Source organism: Colias philodice, chromosome 19, assembly GCF_061535455.1.
Source record: "Colias philodice isolate Cphi_HAF_F1 chromosome 19, ilColPhil1 Martin Lab GWU primary, whole genome shotgun sequence".
NCBI classification, from domain to species: domain Eukaryota; kingdom Metazoa; phylum Arthropoda; class Insecta; order Lepidoptera; family Pieridae; genus Colias; species Colias philodice.
The window spans coordinates 1108632-1129600 of record NC_143104.1 but is presented as its reverse complement, the minus strand read 5'-3'; the positions used below and the strand labels follow the sequence as shown (position 1 = coordinate 1129600).

The 20969-nt window shown below is 33.5% G+C and overlaps 1 protein-coding gene across 1 annotated transcript; it reads right to left on the bottom strand.

The window, feature by feature from the left end:
• Window positions 1-5222: 5222 nt before the first annotated feature.
• LOC149479723 (katanin p60 ATPase-containing subunit A-like 2) lies at window positions 5223-14931 on the bottom strand. Its single transcript, XM_089707634.1, has 8 exons — window positions 14884-14931; window positions 14319-14483; window positions 9093-9281; window positions 8603-8808; window positions 8008-8191; window positions 6618-6814; window positions 5823-6058; window positions 5223-5353 (listed from the first exon to the last, which is right to left on the bottom strand). The coding sequence occupies exons 1-8, from the start codon at window positions 14929-14931 to the stop codon at window positions 5223-5225; spliced, it is 1356 nt and encodes a 451-aa protein (XP_089563760.1).
• Between the last annotated feature and the right edge of the window lie 6038 nt (window positions 14932-20969).

Genomic DNA, 20969 nt, shown 5'->3' with positions numbered 1-20969 from the left:
GTTTACTAAGTTTCCAATTGGTAGCACATGTATCTTGTGTGTATTCTTTGTATTGTTCGTGTTTCCTTATCCATAATAATTTTAAATAAACAATTAGAGCTATCAGCTTATGCATATATTTTCTCCTTGATTGTGGTCTGTATGATTTCTTGTACATTAATTTACTTCGAGAGAATTTGATTTGCCACTCTTATCTACTGTGTTAAAAAGAAATTTTCATATCAGTTCTGTGTCAATAAGGTAGGATAGGGTCTAAATTATAAATGTATCGATGTTTTGATCAGATTTGATTATCAATATTGCAAACTTTTTGTGTGGAATCACTTATTCATTACTTATTGACATGTTATCACTAATAGCTGGTGTCACCGATGCCTCATATTTTACGCTTCGCTTATCTGTCAGTTAAAATTACAAAACATGTATGAAAATTAATGTTAAGGCCGGTTGCAGAGCTTCACCGACCGTCAGTGCGTACCATCGGTCCAGACGACACGCATCAACAATATGTATGACTATGACACTAAATAAGCATGACAATACGCGTGCGTATGGTCGGTCTAGCTATGAACGGTTTTATGATTTTCCATACATATGACAAGCGCGACTGACGTACGCACTGATGGTCGGTCAAGCTCTGCAACCAGCCTAAAAACTGTCAAATAGGCTATCAGAGATATTATCAACAAGCGCTAAAACAAGCCCTAATTGTGTTAACTTCAACGACTTTTCCGCCCGCGGCTTCGCCCGCACAGAAAAAAAAAATAACGCTATCCATTTATGTAAACAGAATGAAAAACGGTGCAGTAGTTTTGAGTTCATTGCGAGCAAATTGACGCGGCGTACGACTTTTTATTAAATGTTGTGATACGAAATGTCACAACTATTTCTAATCCAATAAATTATTTCTATCTCTTTCTCTCATCATGCTATCTCAACGTCACGAACAAAACGCTTAGGTATTTCTCGTATTAGACCTAACTGTGATAGAAATTTAAATTGTGTGTGAATTTATTTTTTTAGCTCAATTGTATAATATCTATACCGCCAAATGGTTTTCTTGTATAGTCTGTGACAAACTTTATGCACGAAAAGTCTAATAATTTGGTTCTTGTTAATATATTTTTTTAAACATAATGCTGGTATCATGGACGTATAAAAAAAGACGGACGGTATATCGCCTAAACATTGAGTGAAGCCTAGTAATGGCGGCGAAACATCCATGTGTGTGTGCCATGTTGCCATGGCAACAGCTGTCCTGATGACAATGGCGGCTGTATTTTTTTTCTATAAATTTTGCCGTAATAATTTTGTCATTAAAACATAAAAGAAATAACTTGCTTCCCTGTGGAATGTAATCCCTTGTTTTGTTATTTAAAATTGTACTGTTGCGACACCATTTAGGGAGCGTCCATAAATTACGTGAGGTGTTTTTGTCCATTTTTTGACCCTCCCTCCCCCTTTGGTGAGATATCATGAGATTTTATTGAACCCCCTCCCCCATCCCCCCATCTCACGTGAGATTTTTCAAAATGTGGGTTTCTTATGTTTATATTTTGTCATTGTAAAAAGAAAAAAATTTCTTCGTGCTTTTGTTTACGACTACTTAAAAATTTCAAACTCAAACTCAAACATTTATTTATTCAATTAGACTTCTTCTAGAAGCACTTTTGAAACGTCATTAAGTACATATTTTTAACATTTACCACCGATTCGGAAAGCAGTATCTACGGAGAAGAATCGGCAAGAAACTCCATAGTTTCTCTTTTATTAAATAGTAATTAATATTGCTGAAAGTTATACTAAGGGCCGATTTTTCAATGCGATAAAACTTATCCGTCCATTAAAGTATTACACGATAATATTAAAATGTCACGTAAACTGTCAAATACGAGTATGTTTTTAAAATGGTAGTTTTATACATTATTCCACAAATAAGTTTTATCCAAGCAATGAAAAATCGGCCCTTAGTGTTATAACAAGGTAACAATAGAATATTTAAATCTTAACCGTAACATTAAAATCTTAAGCATGTTATTTGGATTAAATGGACCAAAAGAGTATAAATTGTTTTGTTTCAATTTAAAAAAAATTGCGTGCTATTTGCAATTTTATTTTAAATATTTTTTGTGAAACAGTGACGCAGTTAATTAGTCGGTAGTTCACGACGTAATGGCGGCCGACTAGCTTACTATGGTGAGAGTGTGTGCGTGTTTATTGTCTTTACACGATCGCTAGCTTACTATTCACGTTGTTTGTTCGTAATACGGCGTCCGTCTTTTTTTATACGTCCATGGCTGGTATTATATGAGTTGATGTTGATGTTTTGGTAAAAGGATTTTTAATTATTTAATTTATTCGAATATTGTTGGTGCTCAGAAAAAAATATGTTAGCTAAGGGTTCATTTTTTAAGAAAATTACTTCCTGTTATTATTGTGCATTTAATACATTAAAGTAAGTAATGTAGTGGCGAAACTATTGATGTATTGAATGCGCTATAGTTAACGTGAATACTCGGTTTTATTTTTAAACTAAAGTCTCTATTAAATTTGTCACAGACTACAATAAAGGCTTTGTAAAACAGATATTCCTTCAAACCAACTCAATCTCATTCTGTTTGGCAGAGCCTAAAATACTAACGAATATCTACTAATGTATTGTTATTAAATTGTAATATAGTACTGTAAATATGTTCCTCCTCTAGTTGAAAGAGAATTATATCAACATTGTCTTTCAGTAAACATATTTTTGTAAATTTAAATGTACCTAATCAATTTACTCTGTCGATACTTAATTTTGAGTTTATAGAACTATCGTCAAACAAAAACACAAAATTAAGTGTCGTTCGAGTTTTATAAATGTGTCTAATTATTTTATAGGGTCGTATTAGCGTTGTGTGCTTAGATATTTACCCTTTTTAGACCCTACTCTAATTATGGAATAACCACGTTTTGCATAGTTAGCGCCAAATACTTTGGATGGCACAAGTTTGATACGAATGAAAGCAGGGTTGTTAAAATATATCGTTGTCGCGTATTCTGTGATGCGTTACCATAGCAACGCAAAAGTGCGCCGCCATCTTGAATCTAATTTTGGCGCCAATTATCTAAATTACCCACATTTACGCATAATAAAATGTAATCTTGTCACAAAACGCTAATAAGAAGACCTATTTTTTAAATATTTAGGGTGGCAAGCTGTGGTCACGATAACTAGAAGTGAATATGAAATACCACCATTTCCGTGATAAAAAATTTCAAAATAAAAATATATTCGATGAATAATCGTAATGTTAAACGTTTATTTCTCTAGTCACTTTCAATTATTGGTTGTTATGATAATAAAATGTTAAATTTCAAATACCTTTATACTTATATCTAATTCCTAATGTAAGGAGGCGTATCATAGCTGTTGTTTGAAGATCCTTGTAAAATGTATTTTTAGCCATTTTTTTTCTTCAAGGACATTTAATGCAATAAATTAAAATATCGGTAATATATAAAAATAGTCAAGATCGTACTTATCTATAACTATCGTGAAATATACCCAATGAAATATACCCATAATAATATAATCAGACATTATTAAATTAGCTATTTGTATTTTATTTCCTTTTTGGTATCGTTCTGATTTTGACCTGGGGCCGTATTAGGAACTCTTAGGCCGTATACGGACGCTTCAAGCAGTTGAGACCGACGGCTTGAAGCCGCGACCGCGCGGTGACCTATGGACATTCATTCACTGCCGTACACGGCCTGCTCGAGCAGTCGCGACCGCTTCAAGCCGTCAACTGCGCGGTTTGTAGCGACAGCTCGAGCAGTCCGTGTGCGTCGCTCCGCTCAGCCGTTAACTGCTCGAGCCGCCCGTGTACGGCCGCTCTTATTTCCACTACTCTTACTTCCATATTATGATCGCTATATGGCTGGTTATTTCGATAATAATATGAATTTGCCAGTCAGTTCAATTCACGGCGTAAACTGTCTGGAAATAAGAGGTAAATACGGCCCCAGGTGTAAGTAAAGGCCGGTCCACACGATTTCATCTTTGTGCTTATATGTATGTATAAACGCTTTAATATTATATGTATATGCGTAGGAATTAATATATTTGCCACTGAAGTGATTTTCTTAACTAAAAATATATACTTTACTGTAATTTATTCTTTAAAAAGATAATCCTACTTATATTATAAATTTGAAAGAACTTATGTAGGTTTGAACGAATTTTGGTGATACTAAGCAATAATTTAGCGCTTGTGTACCAGAATAACACATAAGTTATAGAAACTCTAGCAATTGCCCGGGGGTTGACCGTTAGTCAAGTTATAAAGCATTATTTTTTTAATGCTCAGTGTAGGTAGTTATATATTTTTAGTGTGCAATATAATTTATTTATTAAAAATCAATTAAGGTTCGTAACTTTTCTTAAATAACAAGCTTTTATGTTCTATATCGATATTTTAATAACCTCGTTTTCTTCCTAAATTTTCTTTTTCTATTCTTTCTAAATTATTATATTATGTCGTATTATAGTACTTATGTGGATCGGCTATAAATCTAGCTATGATTAGCCTACTTAAGGATGTGAATCCCACGAAAATAAGACTAATCAAAGAATAAGGCCGTTGTACATGGCCGAACTTTAAATAAGCATAAACATCTATTTTAAATCTATATTTTGTAAATTTGAGATGTTTAGATCCAAATAAAATAAAAAATATTGATGATGTTTCATTTCATAGCCTATAATGAAACTCCCAAATGCAGTGCATTTTGTCTATAAATATGTAATACAAGAGTTACAGAAACATGTTATATTTCCTATTATTAATTAAATAAACTTAGATATAAGAAATAATGTACATAATATTACAATTCAGCTTACACACAAGTACCTATCTTAAATCATGCCATTAAGGTTAATTTTGTTTTAAACGTAAAACAAAGTTATATATTTTGATTTGAAAGAAACTCGTTAGTTTCTTTCAAATTAAAATTTACAAACACATATTTGAAATGGATTTTGAATCAAGCTGTTTTTAATCATTAAAGAAATTCGGGTAGATATAGAATAAATATGCTTATGTGTCCGGTGCAGTCGCACTTATTATCACGAGATACACTTAAAAACAACAATCTATTACAAAATCGTTTTATTAATTAAAAAAAACAACATAAAATCAAGAAAAAACATATATTTCATAATAAAATACAATTATAATTCATGCGGAACCCATACTCTTCTGCCACTCGGCGTGTCTCTGATCTAAATTCTTTGACACCGGTTTGGTTCTCTCTATAGCTGATAAAATATCTGATAAACGGAGCTTATCCTTTCTGCTGGTTCTTGCACCTGAAAACAATATATTTTCAGAAATTAATGACTCATAAGTCATTATTTATCTAGTCTAGATAGTAAATAACGTACATACTAGGTAAATAACTGTAAAAAATATTGTTAAGTTTTCCAAATCAATAAATTAGGCACTTTACCGATTTCATTTATCTTTTTTTATGTTTATGACTGCAGGTGCAGTGCCAGAACATTACAACAAATAGCGAATATCAATACAACACTTTTATGTTATGTGAATGTGAGATTTTTTATTGTTTCTACCTAATAAACTCTTATACTACTCGTCACAAGTAAAATGCTCCATAATTTCAGAAGAGAACATTTAAATATGCTCCATCTCTGCAAGACACAAAGCAGTCTTGTAAGCAGCTGTTGTGAACAATATGTTGATTTAAAATTTGTACTCAAGAGATCTTTTCTGTTAATACGGGGCTTTACTCTACTTCCAACAAAATCTTCAACGTACTCCCGCCACTGAGCATCTTCCTCACACCCGCCATGAGCGCCTCCTTGCACACCAACTTCACGTCACTCCCCGAGTACCCGTCCGTCATGGCGGCTAACTTGTTACAATCAACCGATTGTTCCAACTCGATGTTCCGCGTGAAGTGAGCTGCGAATAGTTCTGATCGTGTTTTGGCGTCTGGTAGTGGGATGTGGATGCGTTTTTCCAGGCGCCGCAGCATGGCTGAGTCTATCTCCCTGAAAGGATTAGGTTTTGTAACGATCAATATTTGTAACAAAAATATAGGTCACATTGAAATAATATGTTCAGTAAATAAGTAAAATTTAATTCCAAAACTTGGCACCTACTTTTAAAATTATTAAAAAGGAGAAAGATGAATTTGAAATGAGAAGAACTCCATTAATTTATAGCTATGTGTATTGCCTCAAGCTATGCATAGTTGTCAACTCTACTGGACTGATAATAATTATCTTCCTGCATAGTATCAAGAAAAAGAATAAGCCTTCGATTATAAGTCTATTAGAGCGTATACGCACTATGCGGGTAACCGCATTGCGGGTAGCCGTCCGGCTGACCGCAAGCACAATTATGTACGTAATATTCATTTCTATGCGCACTGCGATGCGGCTACCGCAGACCGCACAGTGCGCATAGAAATGAATATTACGTACATAATCGTGCTTGCGGTCAGCCGGACGGCTACCCGCAATGCGGCTACCCGCATAGTGCGTATACGCTCTTAGAAACGAAGAAACTAGGCACCTATATCTAGATTGGTATAAAAAGTTTACTCACCACGGCATATTTGAATTAGCCAATAGGAACACAATTCCATCCCTCACGTTAATCCCATCCAACTCAGTCAGAAGCTGTGACTTCAACCGCCTCGAAGCTTCATGTTCCCCCGCAGAAGATCTCTCTGACGCTAATGTTTCCACTTCATCTATGAAGATGATGGACGGAGAGTAGTAGGAGGCCATGTCGAAGAGGACCTGAGAATTAATCGGGATTTTTATTCAATAATTAATAATTTATCTGCCTCATTGGGTTTTGTAAGAATTTTGATTATTGGCATACGTGATATTAATCTTAGATAGCACATTACCTACTTAATATTTATTTACCACGTAACCTATAAGCATAATATATTTTTCTCCAGGATTATCATTAGACGTGTACTTATAGTATACTTTCTACTAGTAGGTACCCTTATAATATGGCCATAGGGCCATTGGCCATGTACGAGCTTCCACATAAAATCTAAACGAGGCAATTTTGAAGAAATAATATATCTGGCTGGCATTATAATTTAGGCTCATTCACTTGTAAGTTATTGCGGTACACGTTGACAAAGGTTTCATACTCATAAAGCCACGAAAAAAATGCAGGGCATAATATATAGTTTATACTAAAATACATTGTTCCTTAAGCATGATATTTTATGCCTGCCTGTTTATATAAGACTTTAATACAAAAAATAATTTAAAATCCTAATGACTTGAATTACGTCACCAACTGTTCAAAATTTACCTAAGTATATATTAATTATTTGACATGAAGAATAATAAATTCCGATTTCAATATTTTAGATAAAAAATTATGAAGAACAAAGATACAAGTCCAATAGATTACTTTGGCAAAGGAAAATGTTCATTCAATTCTAGATTTCTGATTAAAATGTGATGAATTCAGCTTTGAATCTTGAATCTTATTTGATAACTTATCAAGTCGCGTCAATATCTATCTCAGTTCAATAGAAATTTCATCTAACGTTTGCTCTACTTATGATCAGCTAGTTTATCAAAATCGACAGAGTTAATTGAACGATTTGAAATTATTGATACAATCATTATAAAAAATCATTTTCAATTGAATTGAATTCGCTATACCTACTATCTGCAATAGCATATTATAATGCGATCCAACAACGAATAGAATCTATTCAGCGCCATGTTGTTATAACATCATAGCTGTTAATTCAAATGAAGGTTTCACTCAAACTCATGTATCGATGATTTTATTTGAAAAATGCGATAACATAAAAATCTCATTGAAAATAACCGATTATTCTATTTTACCTGTCTTCAAATACAAACTTTATCGCTCGACTCAAATTAAAAATTCAAATTAACAGCTATGACGTCACAAAATGGCGCTCAATCCATCCTATTCCCAGTTAACTTACCTTTACAATCTTTTCCGACTCCCCCCTCCACTTGTTAACAACAGTACTACAGGTGACATTGAAGAATGTACACCCGCTTTCAGCCGCTACAGCTCGGGCGAGCATAGTTTTGCCTGTTCCTGGAGGACCGTGGAGAAGTACCCCGCGCCACGGCTCGAGAAGGCCGGTAAACATGTGGGGGTACCTTTGAATATTTGCTAAGTATATATTTAAAGGTGTGTGTGTGTAAAGTGTGATAGCAGATAGATGTATGGTTTTTGTCAAGTGGCATGCAGCTTAAAATATGAAATCGATTCATCATCATCATCGTCGTTAGTCCATAGATGCCCACTGCTTCCACGGGCCTCTTTTGAAATCGAGTAATTTATAAAATTTCTGTCACATTGATTAATGATAGAGTTATTTGTATCTATGTTCGGAAAATAAACAAATGACAAACAATTTTAACAAAAAAAATATATTTTGAATATCGTGTTTAAATCTATGGAAAATAATAAAGTATATGTACTAAATTGAATTGAATTGTTGAATAAAAATTAACAATCTTAAATGATAAAATAATTAAAAGACAGCATCTAAAAGTTATGATACAAACCTAACAGGGTAAACCACTGACTCCATAAGTATACTCTTCGCGTTCGTCAGTCCCTTGACATCATCCCAGCTCACGTCTGAAGGCCTTATGATGTCCTGGTACAATATCTCCACCAACTGCTTCTTATCACTCGATAGAGTTGCCAGGAATCCATTGAGGGGCTTTCTTTCTATGGCTGGTATTTTGCTTTCAATGTTTTCTGAATCCTGAAAGCAAATACATAATTTTACTTGTAGGGAACATCTCTACTTTTATAGCGTACAATAATGTTGCCCTCGGCGCTTGTTTGAGACTATAAACGTATTCTGTGCTGCTACACGATATAATATCATGTATTTTAATTGAACAACTATGTACATAGCGTAACGTTTGAAACCAATGATAATGTATCAACGTTGATGCCCAAAAGATAGCATTTTAAATACACTATGATTTTAAATTTGAGTGTGAATCTTATGTTGCATTTCAGTAAACACAAAATATAACCAACCTGTAACAACTGAGTGACAGTGAAACTGGCCGGCAAATCGTTACACACAGGTTCTACCACCTCGGGCTTCGGTTCCGCGTGTTGGGGCTTCGCCCTGCGCGTCTGCGGCCGCTTCACCGGCCCCTCCTCCACCTTGCGGCAGAATTGGGGCTGCTTGTTGAACCGCATGAGGTAATAGCTGCAGTAATCCTGGAAACAGAATGATTAATATTATATTATGTACTTGAATAGATCTTGTATAGGAAAATACTTAAAGCTGTATTATAGAACATCAACAACCAATAAGCAGGAGCATCAATGAAAACATATTGAAAGTTAGCCGGGAGAAATCGTCTTACGGAAATAATAGTAAACACTAAGTCCATGATTAAAAGTTGATATGACGTCCAATTATACCTTTAATGATTATATGTAAAAATAGCTTTAATAGAAGGCTAGGCGGAGACAAAAAAAAATTATCTTTATTATTTTTTCTTAGCTATCTCTATAGCGAGGTAAAAAAAACATAATTTGGTATGGCGAAGATTTCCATAATATTATTAGAATATCGTGCAAAAATACATTAAGAGCATTGCAGCACTTAAACCTTGGCTTACAGTGGTCTTAAAACTGCCATTTTAAAAACATTTGGCAAGAGTTCCATTTCCAAAAACTTTTTAGTAATCTGTGGTCTTGACTATCGCACACATACCTATTGACGTCACCGTTTAGGTAGATAAAGATAATAAATATGAATGAATAAGAAAAATAAAAATAAACCTTTTCGATGATATAATACATTAGAAAGTCTGTTTTATTGAACCACTGAGTTCAAACGACGTTTCAAATTGTGTGGATCATTTAAAAAAGGCTTCATGAATGGGAACAAAACTTTCATATTTAAGAAAGCTATTACAGTTATTTCAAGTGCTCGAACTTCGTTATAATTTCACGACATTAGCAAAAATATTCTCAGTTTTACTCAAACGTATCCCAATTTAAAGAAATACGCATATCTATTGAAATATTAAATATTATCTACGTAATAACGGGCGTCTGGGAGTCGAGTTAACGATAGCGTGGCAGCTTTCCAATTGCAACTATCATAACATTTGAGCGTTAAACAAATATGAATTATAAATAAGCTTTTCATCTCTAATGTTATCGTACGAATGGAAGAAATAAAAACGCAAAGGTAATGGCGAATTTTAGTTTGCTTTGCGAACAACGTAAACAACTTGGTACTTTTAAAAAGATTAAATACTTTGTAAAATAAAAAAATACATAATCATAATTTTCTGTTTTGCGAATTCTCTCGTCGAATTATTTCAGAAAGCAAAGTTACAAGCGACGCGGACGTGTTTTGCGTTCGATTCTCGATGACAATTCTACCAAAATTGAATCCGAAACATAAGTTTGAAACTACGCGATATTATTCAACGATATTATATTCAGGAAAATCGCCTGCAAAGTTAGAATTCTAAGAAACATTGTAAAGATCCGTATTGACAAACAAGATTTGCAAAAACCGTTCGGAACGTCTGTTCGGGAGTGCAATAAACAAAGACAGATATATGTTGTAAATATACCCAGCAGTAATTTCATGATAATAATATTATTTGTCAATTTATAAATTTTAACAAAAAATAAATGCAGTTAGTGAAATGAATTTCCTACTTTGCTTTTGATGCAAATGCAAAGCACATCCATCAAGCAAATTCCCATTGAGCGAACTTCGATCGACCTAAATAAATATGCAATACTTTTTCAAATTCATATTATAGGTATTTATTCTTATACCTTATTTCTAATACCCTTGTCAAATAATCGACACAAGGCTTTACATTAATGCATGTTGGGATGCGGCGGCCATTTTGCGAATGTAAAGGCATCCAAACCATGAAGAAAATATGTGATGTTGCGGGCTCGGTGACCTTGACCGAGCCAGACTCGCAACTACAACGTTCCTAAGGTGTTTCTCATACAGGGAGTTTCAGTAGGTACGTTAATGATTCAGGAATTTTACAAAGGAAGGAGACTTTTCTGTTGAATACATGCAAGGGAAATTAACTAATATGTACTGCATTGTATTAACAAGAACTTTGAGGATTGTCTCCTGTTTTTAAGTACCTACCTAGATTCTTCTCAATATTCTTCTCTAGGTAGACAATAGTCAGGACACTTTCTATTATAAGCTATGTCGACTGTTTGTTTTTTTTTCTATTCTACAATGCTAGTTTTTATAAGCGGTTAGAAATTATAAAAAAATTGTTATTGAACTATGTAACCGAGAAACATACAGCAGTGATATACCTAACAACGTTATTAGCTTTATTTATTTAGGTGAGTACTCATGGAGTTAAGCATGTATATTAATATAAAAAACAATATTTATGAATCAAACCCTTAAACAAATTCACTGGAACTATTCTTAGAGACTCAAAGTGCAGACCTCTGTGTCGGTCGGTAGGATATTTCATTGAATATTTACCATTTGACCTTGGGGGCGAGAAGGTGAGAGTTTTTATATTACACTAGTCACCCGGGTTCAAACGGAATAAAAACATTTATGATATGTAATCCTGATTATATTTAGACTAAACAGATACACAAAAACTTTTGTTTCAATGTTCATTTTTTTGTTGTTTTTAACCTTTTTTGGTTCTAATTATAATTGTTTTCTAAATAAACCGAAAGGCCAAAAATTAAGATACGTTTAAAGTTTCAGGAATTATAAGAATTATTTTTTTTTAATTGTTACACCCACCTTTCGTAATTTCATCCGAATTTTATTTATAAAAGATTATTTATACTATCGTGAATTTTTCATATTTTGAATGAACTAATTATGCTTTTAAAAATTTAAAATTTACCAAGCGTTCGTTGCATCCTGCCCTAATTTGACCCAGAAGCAGCAGACATTTTGGAGACATCTGGATTGGCACGGTTCGCTGCCGTTAAAAAATACGTGAAATATTGCACAAGTTTTCAATTTCGCTAAATTGAACCAAGGTAACATAATAAATGTAGACGTGTACCTACATTGATACAGAAATTATTTTATAACAGATTTTTAGGGTAAAGATGTTTAGTAAATAGCTCAGTAAATAGACTTCGTATAGCCTTGGAAAAGCGTGTTATTGGTTAGTTTAAATTATAATCAGGGTTTTCCAATTTCAATCAAAGAGGCCCTAGAAAATAGATACAAAAAAGGCGTGTGTTTCTAATTGTATAGATGAATTAGAAAACTACTGCTCAAATAATTAATTATTCTAAAAATCGTACACCTTAAAAAATTCACCCAACTATTGTTAAATTATAGTAGGTAGGTAGGGTAACCTACGCTATGCAAAACAAATGCCATAAATATTTAACTCGATTAGAAATTTACTATGTACTTTAGAATTACGAAATTAGCAACACAAAGTTTGTCACATAAATATCTGATTACATAAAGATACATTGTTAAATCACACAACAGTTCCGTTATAAATAATCACTTGAAACAAAACCGTCCTAATGTGCTATTTTATAAGGTTTATAATTCATTAAATTTTTAACCTTCGAGTTGAAATTTATGGCTTGGAAACTACGACCCATTGGCTCCCGTAGTTTATTGCTCTCAGTGATTCCTGCAAAATAGGTCATCGGTGATAAATATTGAGCCAATTAATGGATATAGAGAACTTAATAATAGTACATTCATTTACCAACTTAATTTAGACAAATTTACATATTTTTATACAGCATTTACGAATTTTTAAACGATGATTCTAATAAAATTGAAAGATACACTAAAATTAAACGCACTGTTTTTATTTTAAAGCAAAGAAAGTAAAATAGTACGAACTGTATAAAAGTATACGCGAGAAAACGATTATATAAATAATTAAAAATATAGAACCCTTTGATAGCATAAACGGCAATTTAATAAATCGAACTCTTCAATTACGTTTAAGATATTTCATAAAATATTCACGATTATTAAAAAAAATACGTAGTTTAAAAATTAATAAAACTCATCCCTCATCACAGTCGGTAAATCGCAGCCTTTCAATGACGACATAATAGCGCTCGTCTAAAACACAGCAAAGTATTTCCCTTTGTCTCGCAAACCATTAATAAACGTCCTTTTTAAAACGAGCACACAAAGCTGTCAGCACATGCAGGAACAATTAATTTTTATCTCGAAGTAGAAAGTGGAAGCGAAAGCGTTAATTCGCAGTTCGTAATAGTTGATTGAAAAGTTTGTGACGAAACTCTTCTGTTTTGCGAAAAAGTTGCGACGCGTGTTAGAGTTTGGACAGATGCTTTCACATTAATTTCGCTTATCGATTTTCCTTTTGTAAAACATAAAAAAAGATGGGTTGCACTCCGGGAGTGCCGGCAGAAGTGAAAACTTGATTATTATTTTATACCCATTACAGAAAAAGTGCTCAACGCCGCTAAAGAAGTTTTCACTTCAAAAAATTGTTTGTTTGAAGTGTGGTAGTATATTACGATTTACGAGCTAAAATTTTGATAATAAGTTGACAATAAAAATATTTTCATAGTTCACATGGTTACAAATATTTTTTATGTTTGTATAAACTACTAGCGGTCCGCCCCGGCTTCGCCCGTGGTACATATTTACGTTTTCTCTACATAAAAACCATCCTCGTACTTCAAGGAATATAATAAAAAAAGAATTATCGAAATCGGTTCAGCCGTTCTCGAGTTATGCGCTTACCAACACATTTTGCGATTCATTTTTATATATAAGATCTATCATAGTTGTCATATAGGTAAGAAGCGAGATACTTTTCCAATTATGAGTTCCTGAAAACTGATACCAGAACTTTCAGGTACTTATAATTGTAAAAGTTTCAGGTACTTATATAATTAATTTCAAATATACTTTTGTATACAGTTTGTTTAATTTTTTATTACTATTGAGTGTTGACCTGCATTTTTTTTTTTCAAATTAACCCACGCGAAGCTGGGACAAGCGCTAGTCCTACTAATATTATAAATGCGAAAGTTTGTGAGGATGTGTATGTGTGTGTTTGTTACTCTTTCACGCGAATACTACTGAACCAATTACAATGAAATTAAGCACACATATAGAGGGTAACTTGGATTAACACCTAGGATATAGGTTTTATCCCGGAAATCCCACGGGAACGGGAACATTGCGGCTTTTCCTTTGAAAACGCGGGCGAAGCCGCGGGTCGAAAGCTAGTAAATTAATAAAGACAAACGTAATACCTGTAAAATAATATCCAAGTCGATATTATCGCAGAGCTCATACTCATTGGTGAGAGCGGCTTCGGAGACCAAGGTCTCCGCGGAACGCATCAGACCCTCTTGTTTTAGGAAGCCCAGAATGAGGTAGCGCAGGATTCTTTTGCGCGCACGGAATATTGCTTCCTTCTGTATTATAATGTATTGATAAATTATTTATTATGCTATGAATTTATGAATAACAAGCTGATATTAGAGAACGAAATATTGTTATATATTTACTGAATGAGTAAGAATTTGTAATCTTTGAAGTTTTTTTTTATCTTTTAAGAGTAGCTAGAGCTACCGTTCCTGGTTCCTGTTCCTGGTTTATTAAAAGTGACATTAAGCAACTTTGTTTTATTATAAGTATGGTAATCATGAGACAGAAAAATAATTATTGCCTGTTATAGAACTACATTATCCTAGAAGGAACTATGTTTTGTTTGCATTTATCCCGGTTCCACTCGGGTGAAGTGGAGTGCGGGTCGGGTGCGGGATAGCATTAATTAGAAATTTATGAATAAAAGTAAAATAAAATATCAAATACCGTTTCAAATTTCCGCATCTGGCTCATCGGGCGATTAATTCCAGACATTTTCACTTTTATGTTTTGGAAATATAAATAAGAAATTGTCAGTTGCCAAGGGTTGTTTTTGGTTGCTAGGTTACGCACCACAGCTAAAGTTATATGTAAGAAATAACAAGTAGGTAAGTATACATTTTATACTATGGTTACCTTGATGGTTACCATACCATTGTTAGGCGCGGGTCAAACACAAGCGGCGCGGGCGCGGGCGTGCCATAAGCGCACCTCTTGAATCTGTTTTGCACCACGTCCTTCTTATACATTTTGTATGAAAGAATTTTGGAAAGGCGACGAGGCGGCACGCCACGGTTGCGCCGCGGGCGTACCGCAGGCGTACCGCAGGCGCGCTTCCCCCATCGCATCCAAATAGAGGTCAATTCACGGTCATACACAATCAAAAACAAATCGGGTGGTAGTAGACCGGGAGATACTGACACAAAATTTCGAGTTACAATTACAATTTTTACAAAAAAAAAATTTGCAGATTTTCGGCGGTATGGCGACCATTTGGAATCGTCCGAAAAGTATGGCATGGCGATTTTCGTAAATGGCTGCACGACGATGGTTACCTGTGCAAAAGTTAGCCTGGTACAAATGGTTGAATTGTTTTTTTTAAATCAACACATTCGCGTCGGTATGGCGGGCTGTAAGTCACACCGGAAAAGTATGGCATGACACTACCGCCTACTTCTTTTTTATGGGCTATCGGTAAATTCTAAAATTTTTGTGTTACAAATCGTTTGACTTCGCTATTTTTCCGACGAGTTCGACTAACGCCCACGCGACTAAGCCGCCGGTACCAGCGTTCACACCATCGTTTTTCTTTTTGTCATTGCGTACTAAGACCCCTGTAGAACCGCCATCCTGTTACAAATGACTCGAAATTTTGTGTCAGTATCTCCCGGTCTATAGGAGACGGTAGCCTGTCAGTCAAAAATGTGTTCTCTCTGTGTGGAATTATATAGAGCTGCTATTACATACCCTTCTTCGTTTTGTTTTTAAAGGTGAATTGAATTAATCGATGAAATGATTTACACAGGTGATGGCAGTAGGGAAAGTGAAAATGAAGAAGAGCATAATGAAAGTTCCCATGTATTTACAATGTCAGAAATAAAGATAATCCTGATTTTGATTGTGTTTTTTATTTATTTGTAATTGTAATAATATTGTGGAATGATCAGTACTGTAAATACTTTTGAACTGAGATTTTAATGATAAGATTTATATGGTTTAAATGTAAACCTGTGTTTGAAAACCATATTTTATCTATACTAATATTATAAAGAGGAAAGGTTTGTATGTATGTATGTATGGTTTTCACGCATAAACTAGGTACTGGACCGATTTTGATGAAATTTGGCACAGATAATCTTTAGACCCTGAGAAAGAACATAGGCTACCTTTTATTGCGAAATATGTACCACGGGCGAAGCCGGGGCGGACCGCTAGTACAATATAAATTTTGTGTTATTTTAACCTTCTTTTCTTCCATCATTACACCAGTACTACTTTAAAATTACTTTAAAAGTACTATAAAATTTTCCAAGTAAATTCCAACATTTCCAACAAAGATATATTTGCAATCGTGGGGTTATCCTCGCTATTTACTTACAAGGAATTATCAAAACAAAATCGTTACTTTCAAATTAACGTTACTTTCAAATCTCTTTTAGCACAAAAAACATAATTTTACTAAATTATGCATGAAGAAAATGCATTTAACCACTCTATATAAATATCATTTTCGGACGCCTACAGCGCGCCCGATGCGCGCCGGCAGCGCGCCCGAGGCGCGCCGGCAGCGCGCCCGAGGCGCGCCGGCAGCGCGCCCGCGGCGCGCCGGCTGGCGCGCCCGCGGTGCGCCCGATGCGCGCCGCGCCGCTTGTATATGTCCCGCGCCTTAGCGTTTAGCTACTAATATGTATTCTGTGCCATTGTTTTAAAATTACGATTACGATCATTAGCATGTAATTAGTTACGGTTACAACTGACTTTTTATTGTTACATATTAATTATCATTACATGGTATAAAGTCGCTTCCCGTGTCTTGTATGTATGTATGTTTTGATCTTTTAAACTACCAACGGATATTGATGTAGTTTTTTTAAGGTTTTTTAATAGAGTATTTCTTGAGGAAGATTTTAGTGTATAATTTGTTAAGTTTTAGACAAAGCGGGCTGCTGCGGGCGGAAATTTTGTTGCTAACTAAATAAAACTTTCCCCAAGAGCTTTTTGTGTAAAAAAATAGTAGTCTTCATTGTAAACCGATTTAGTTACATAAAATCTATACTTAATATTATAAAGCTGAAGAGTTTGTTTGTTTGAACGCGCTAATCTCGGGAACTACTGGTCCAATTTGAAAAATTATTTCGGTGTTAGATAGCAGCCCCTTTATCGAGGAAGGCTATATATCATCACACTAAGACCAACAGTAGCGGAGCAATGCGGGTGAAACCGCGCGGAGCGCGAGCTAGTAAAAAATAAAGTCCGTTCTACAGATTTTTCAGAGCGACCTTATTAGCTACAAACCATTTCTTCCAGTCAACCAACAACTTTGCCCTGTCAGATAACGAAGAATGATTCTAAAAACACACATAACAGAAACCTCTTTGGTAAACACGAATTCGTTCCATATGTTTTAGCGTAATGACTGCGGAAGCTCTGCGGTGTCTCTAGAGACGTTGAGATCATGACCTAGCTGCATCAGATGGCTTTGTTTGTGAATAAACACCTTTTAAAGTATGGTTAAATTTTCTATAAGGGGGGAATTTGTCTGTGAATAAAAATCAAGAAGGATGTATAGTTATTTATAATGGATAAAATAATTGAATGGGTATAATGTATATTATACATTAGATAAATTAATATGTTATATTATTATAGCTTTAATCTGCTTTGCTATTTACAAGCAAAAAAAAACACTCATATAAAAGGTAAGTCCATAGTCCAAGGTTTTATACTACATACATAGTATAAAACAAAGTCGCTTTCTCTGTCCCTATGTCCCTATGTATGCGTAAATCTATAAAATTATGTAACGGATTTTGATGCGGTTTTCTTTAATAGATAGAGTGATTCAAGAGAAAGATTTTAGTAAGTATATAATTTATTAGGTTTTAGACAAATCGGGCGAAGCCGCGGGCGGAAAACTAGTTTCTTATAAAGAATAGTAGTAGCCCACAATTCTCATAAAACATAATTCTAGTCTATAAAAAAACTATGTTTTATGAGAAATGTGTGTGTATAAAAATACTTCCTTCCTTTGATATAATCTACTTTTTTCCACGGTGAAAAGTCTCATTCCCATGGGATTTTCCGTTGACTATGCAGACGAAGCCGAGAGGGAAAAGCTAGTGTAAGAATAATTTATGAATGTCTGTTACCACTTTATTCAAAATACACTTTCAAGATAATTTGACTGTCTGATAGATTATATCCTTAGGAATGATATATTATTTTGTCAGCTATTTCGCGATGAAAAGTAAATTTGAATGTTTTCGTTTCTTGGAGCTTCAAATTTAAATATAGTACCTTATAAAGTACTTTGATTTATAATTGGATTTCCTCGAACGAGAAAGTATTGCAGTAAATTTATTACAAATTATAAATAATTCTCGGCAAACGAAAACAGTACCGGGGTTTTACCTGTATAGTTCCAGATTCCATGGAATTTCATCGAAATCGGTTCAGCAGTTGATATTATATAAGAGATAGTATGAATTGTTTCAAAGTGTTTAATTATTTAACACAAAAGTCCTTCATAAATCGTAGTTCGTAGCACCGTAGTGCCGTAGCGCCGCGGCCGTAGCAACACAAAGGCCACGTGTTCTACGAGAACGGGCAAGTATAGATTATAATTTATAACTTACTAATTTAATTATTCATGAAGGCATTGTTTTATACACACTATTACAGAAACAATATCAATAAATATTTATATTGAAATATAGTTCTTATTTTAGAAATTATTAAATTGGTGGCCCGATACTGGTTACCAAAAATAACAATATAATATGATCAAAGTTTAACCCAAGCGATAATTAAAACAAAATAATAAGTACTATTTATATCTGTTATCTAATACTGAAAAGTAACATACTCAGCTATTTACGTCTCTCTCTGTTGAAAAGAGTTAAATTTGCATTTTTCATAACATTACATATGAAATGCATGTCACATCGTTTATATTATGCTGAAAAGAGTAAAAATACTTCAAGATTCATGCACATTGTTACAGTGCAGAGTCCAAGAAAAATGATACACTCTTTAACAAGTTTGTTTGCAGTGGAAACAGCAACCTAGCTATAGCACATAGTGAGCGACGTAGTTTAGAGAGAAATTATTGTACAAAATGTGTATGTTTATGTACATGTTATTTATTTATTTATTATACTTTATTGCATTAAAAATACATAAATACACATAACAAAGACAATACTACAGAAACAGCAAAGGGCGGCCTTATCGCTAGGTAGCGATATCTACCAGGCAACCCAACAATCAGAGGAAATTTAACAATATGATGTGGGTGAGCAAAAATAAGGCAATACTAACACATTGAAAAATGTTCAAAATAAACATATACAAAGCTGTTGTGTATGTTATATTGGCGATTTACGTAAGAGGATTGCATGTTTAAGAAGAAATAAAAATAATTATGAATAATTCGTGAAGATTCTTCAGTTTAGTGTGTTTATTGTTATCATGTAGAGTGTATTTAATAATGTTTATTAAGTAAACATTAAAAAACAAACTTAATAAACTTTATACCGAATACGATCCTTGAAACTTATGTATAATAAAATTTAACCAAAAAGAACAACCTTTACACTAAGTAAATTAGTAAATTGCAACTTTGTAACATATAATTTTAAAGAATTTTTCTGTCATGTCTTTATTTATAGTCCCATAGGGTTATGTGTATGATGTACTTAAATTTATTAAAATTTAAAATGTTTGTTATTTGTATATTTAAAATATAAAATATACAGGTTTGTGCAGTAAAAATTAAAATGATTAAAAGGAAATAGGATTGAACCAATATAGAGCTTGAGTAATTAAAGTAAACCCAGCTTATGAATAAAAATATATAAAATACATACTTGTAATTATTTTTATGGCGCGTCCTGGGTCTTACTTGACACGCAAGCTGTATATTATTATAAGAATCGTGCTTGTTACGATTAATTAAAGTAAAGGTTATAAAAACATTGCAATGGTGTAATTAGCTTTAAAAATTAACGTTTAAATCACTACGATAACGTAGCACATAAGATTGTAATGAAAACTCTATATTATTGTCAAAAACTTAGGTAAGACTTAGGTGCATTGTTAATTTTTATGTTACACGCCCCTGCTTCACTAATTTTTAATTTTATTGATATTATCTGTACAACAGATTAGAAAAACATTGTTTTTATCAAAAGAAAATTATAAAATCATTACTGAGTGAACTAGATAGACTATATTTATTATTGTCACAAAGCTGCTCGGGCGAAGGCAGGGTAAATGGCTAGTGAATATGTCTGTGAATACTTTTATTAATGTTGTACCTGCCTCACACTAGATATCGTATTTCCTTACATTTCATGGAGATATAAGAGCTTAACGGAATTTACCCACGGGATAAACCAACTTAGCCTGTGTAACTTATGCTTAGATTATTTGTAAAGTAGAGTCAAAGTCTGTGCTTAGTATATCATATTATTTATTTTAACGTTAAATCCTGAATGGTAGAGTTAAAATGATGGTAGAGTCATATTTTTGTTAGTTACACGTTTTAACAAAAATAAATCTTTATTCTTAACCAATAAATGAATAGACATAAGCATATAATAATATTTTAAGTTCATTTATTTATTTAATATAAAAAATAAAGTTTCCCCTTTTTATGGAAATCTTAATATGACGTATGACTAATGACTTGAGATGACTCGTCAATATACGAATTTAAATTAATTGAAAATTCAGATATAGCACCGTAAATGCCTTTTTTTTATAAAACTTACAACTTATCAAGCTCTTTGTTAGAAATCAACGACTCTACA

Bases quoted from the DNA above. Each gene is read 5' to 3' on its own strand.
- LOC149479723 (XM_089707634.1), bottom strand. From the start codon at position 14,931: ATGTCTGGAATTAATCGCCCGATGAGCCAGATGCGGAAATTTGAAACG. The intron at 8,809-9,092 runs GTTGGTTATATT...ATTTGCTTTCAG, and splicing joins CTGTCACTCAGTTGTTACAG to GATTCAGAAAACATTGAAAG. The intron at 5,354-5,822 runs GTACGTTGAAGA...TATTGTTTTCAG, and splicing joins GAAGATGCTCAGTGGCGGGA to GTGCAAGAACCAGCAGAAAG.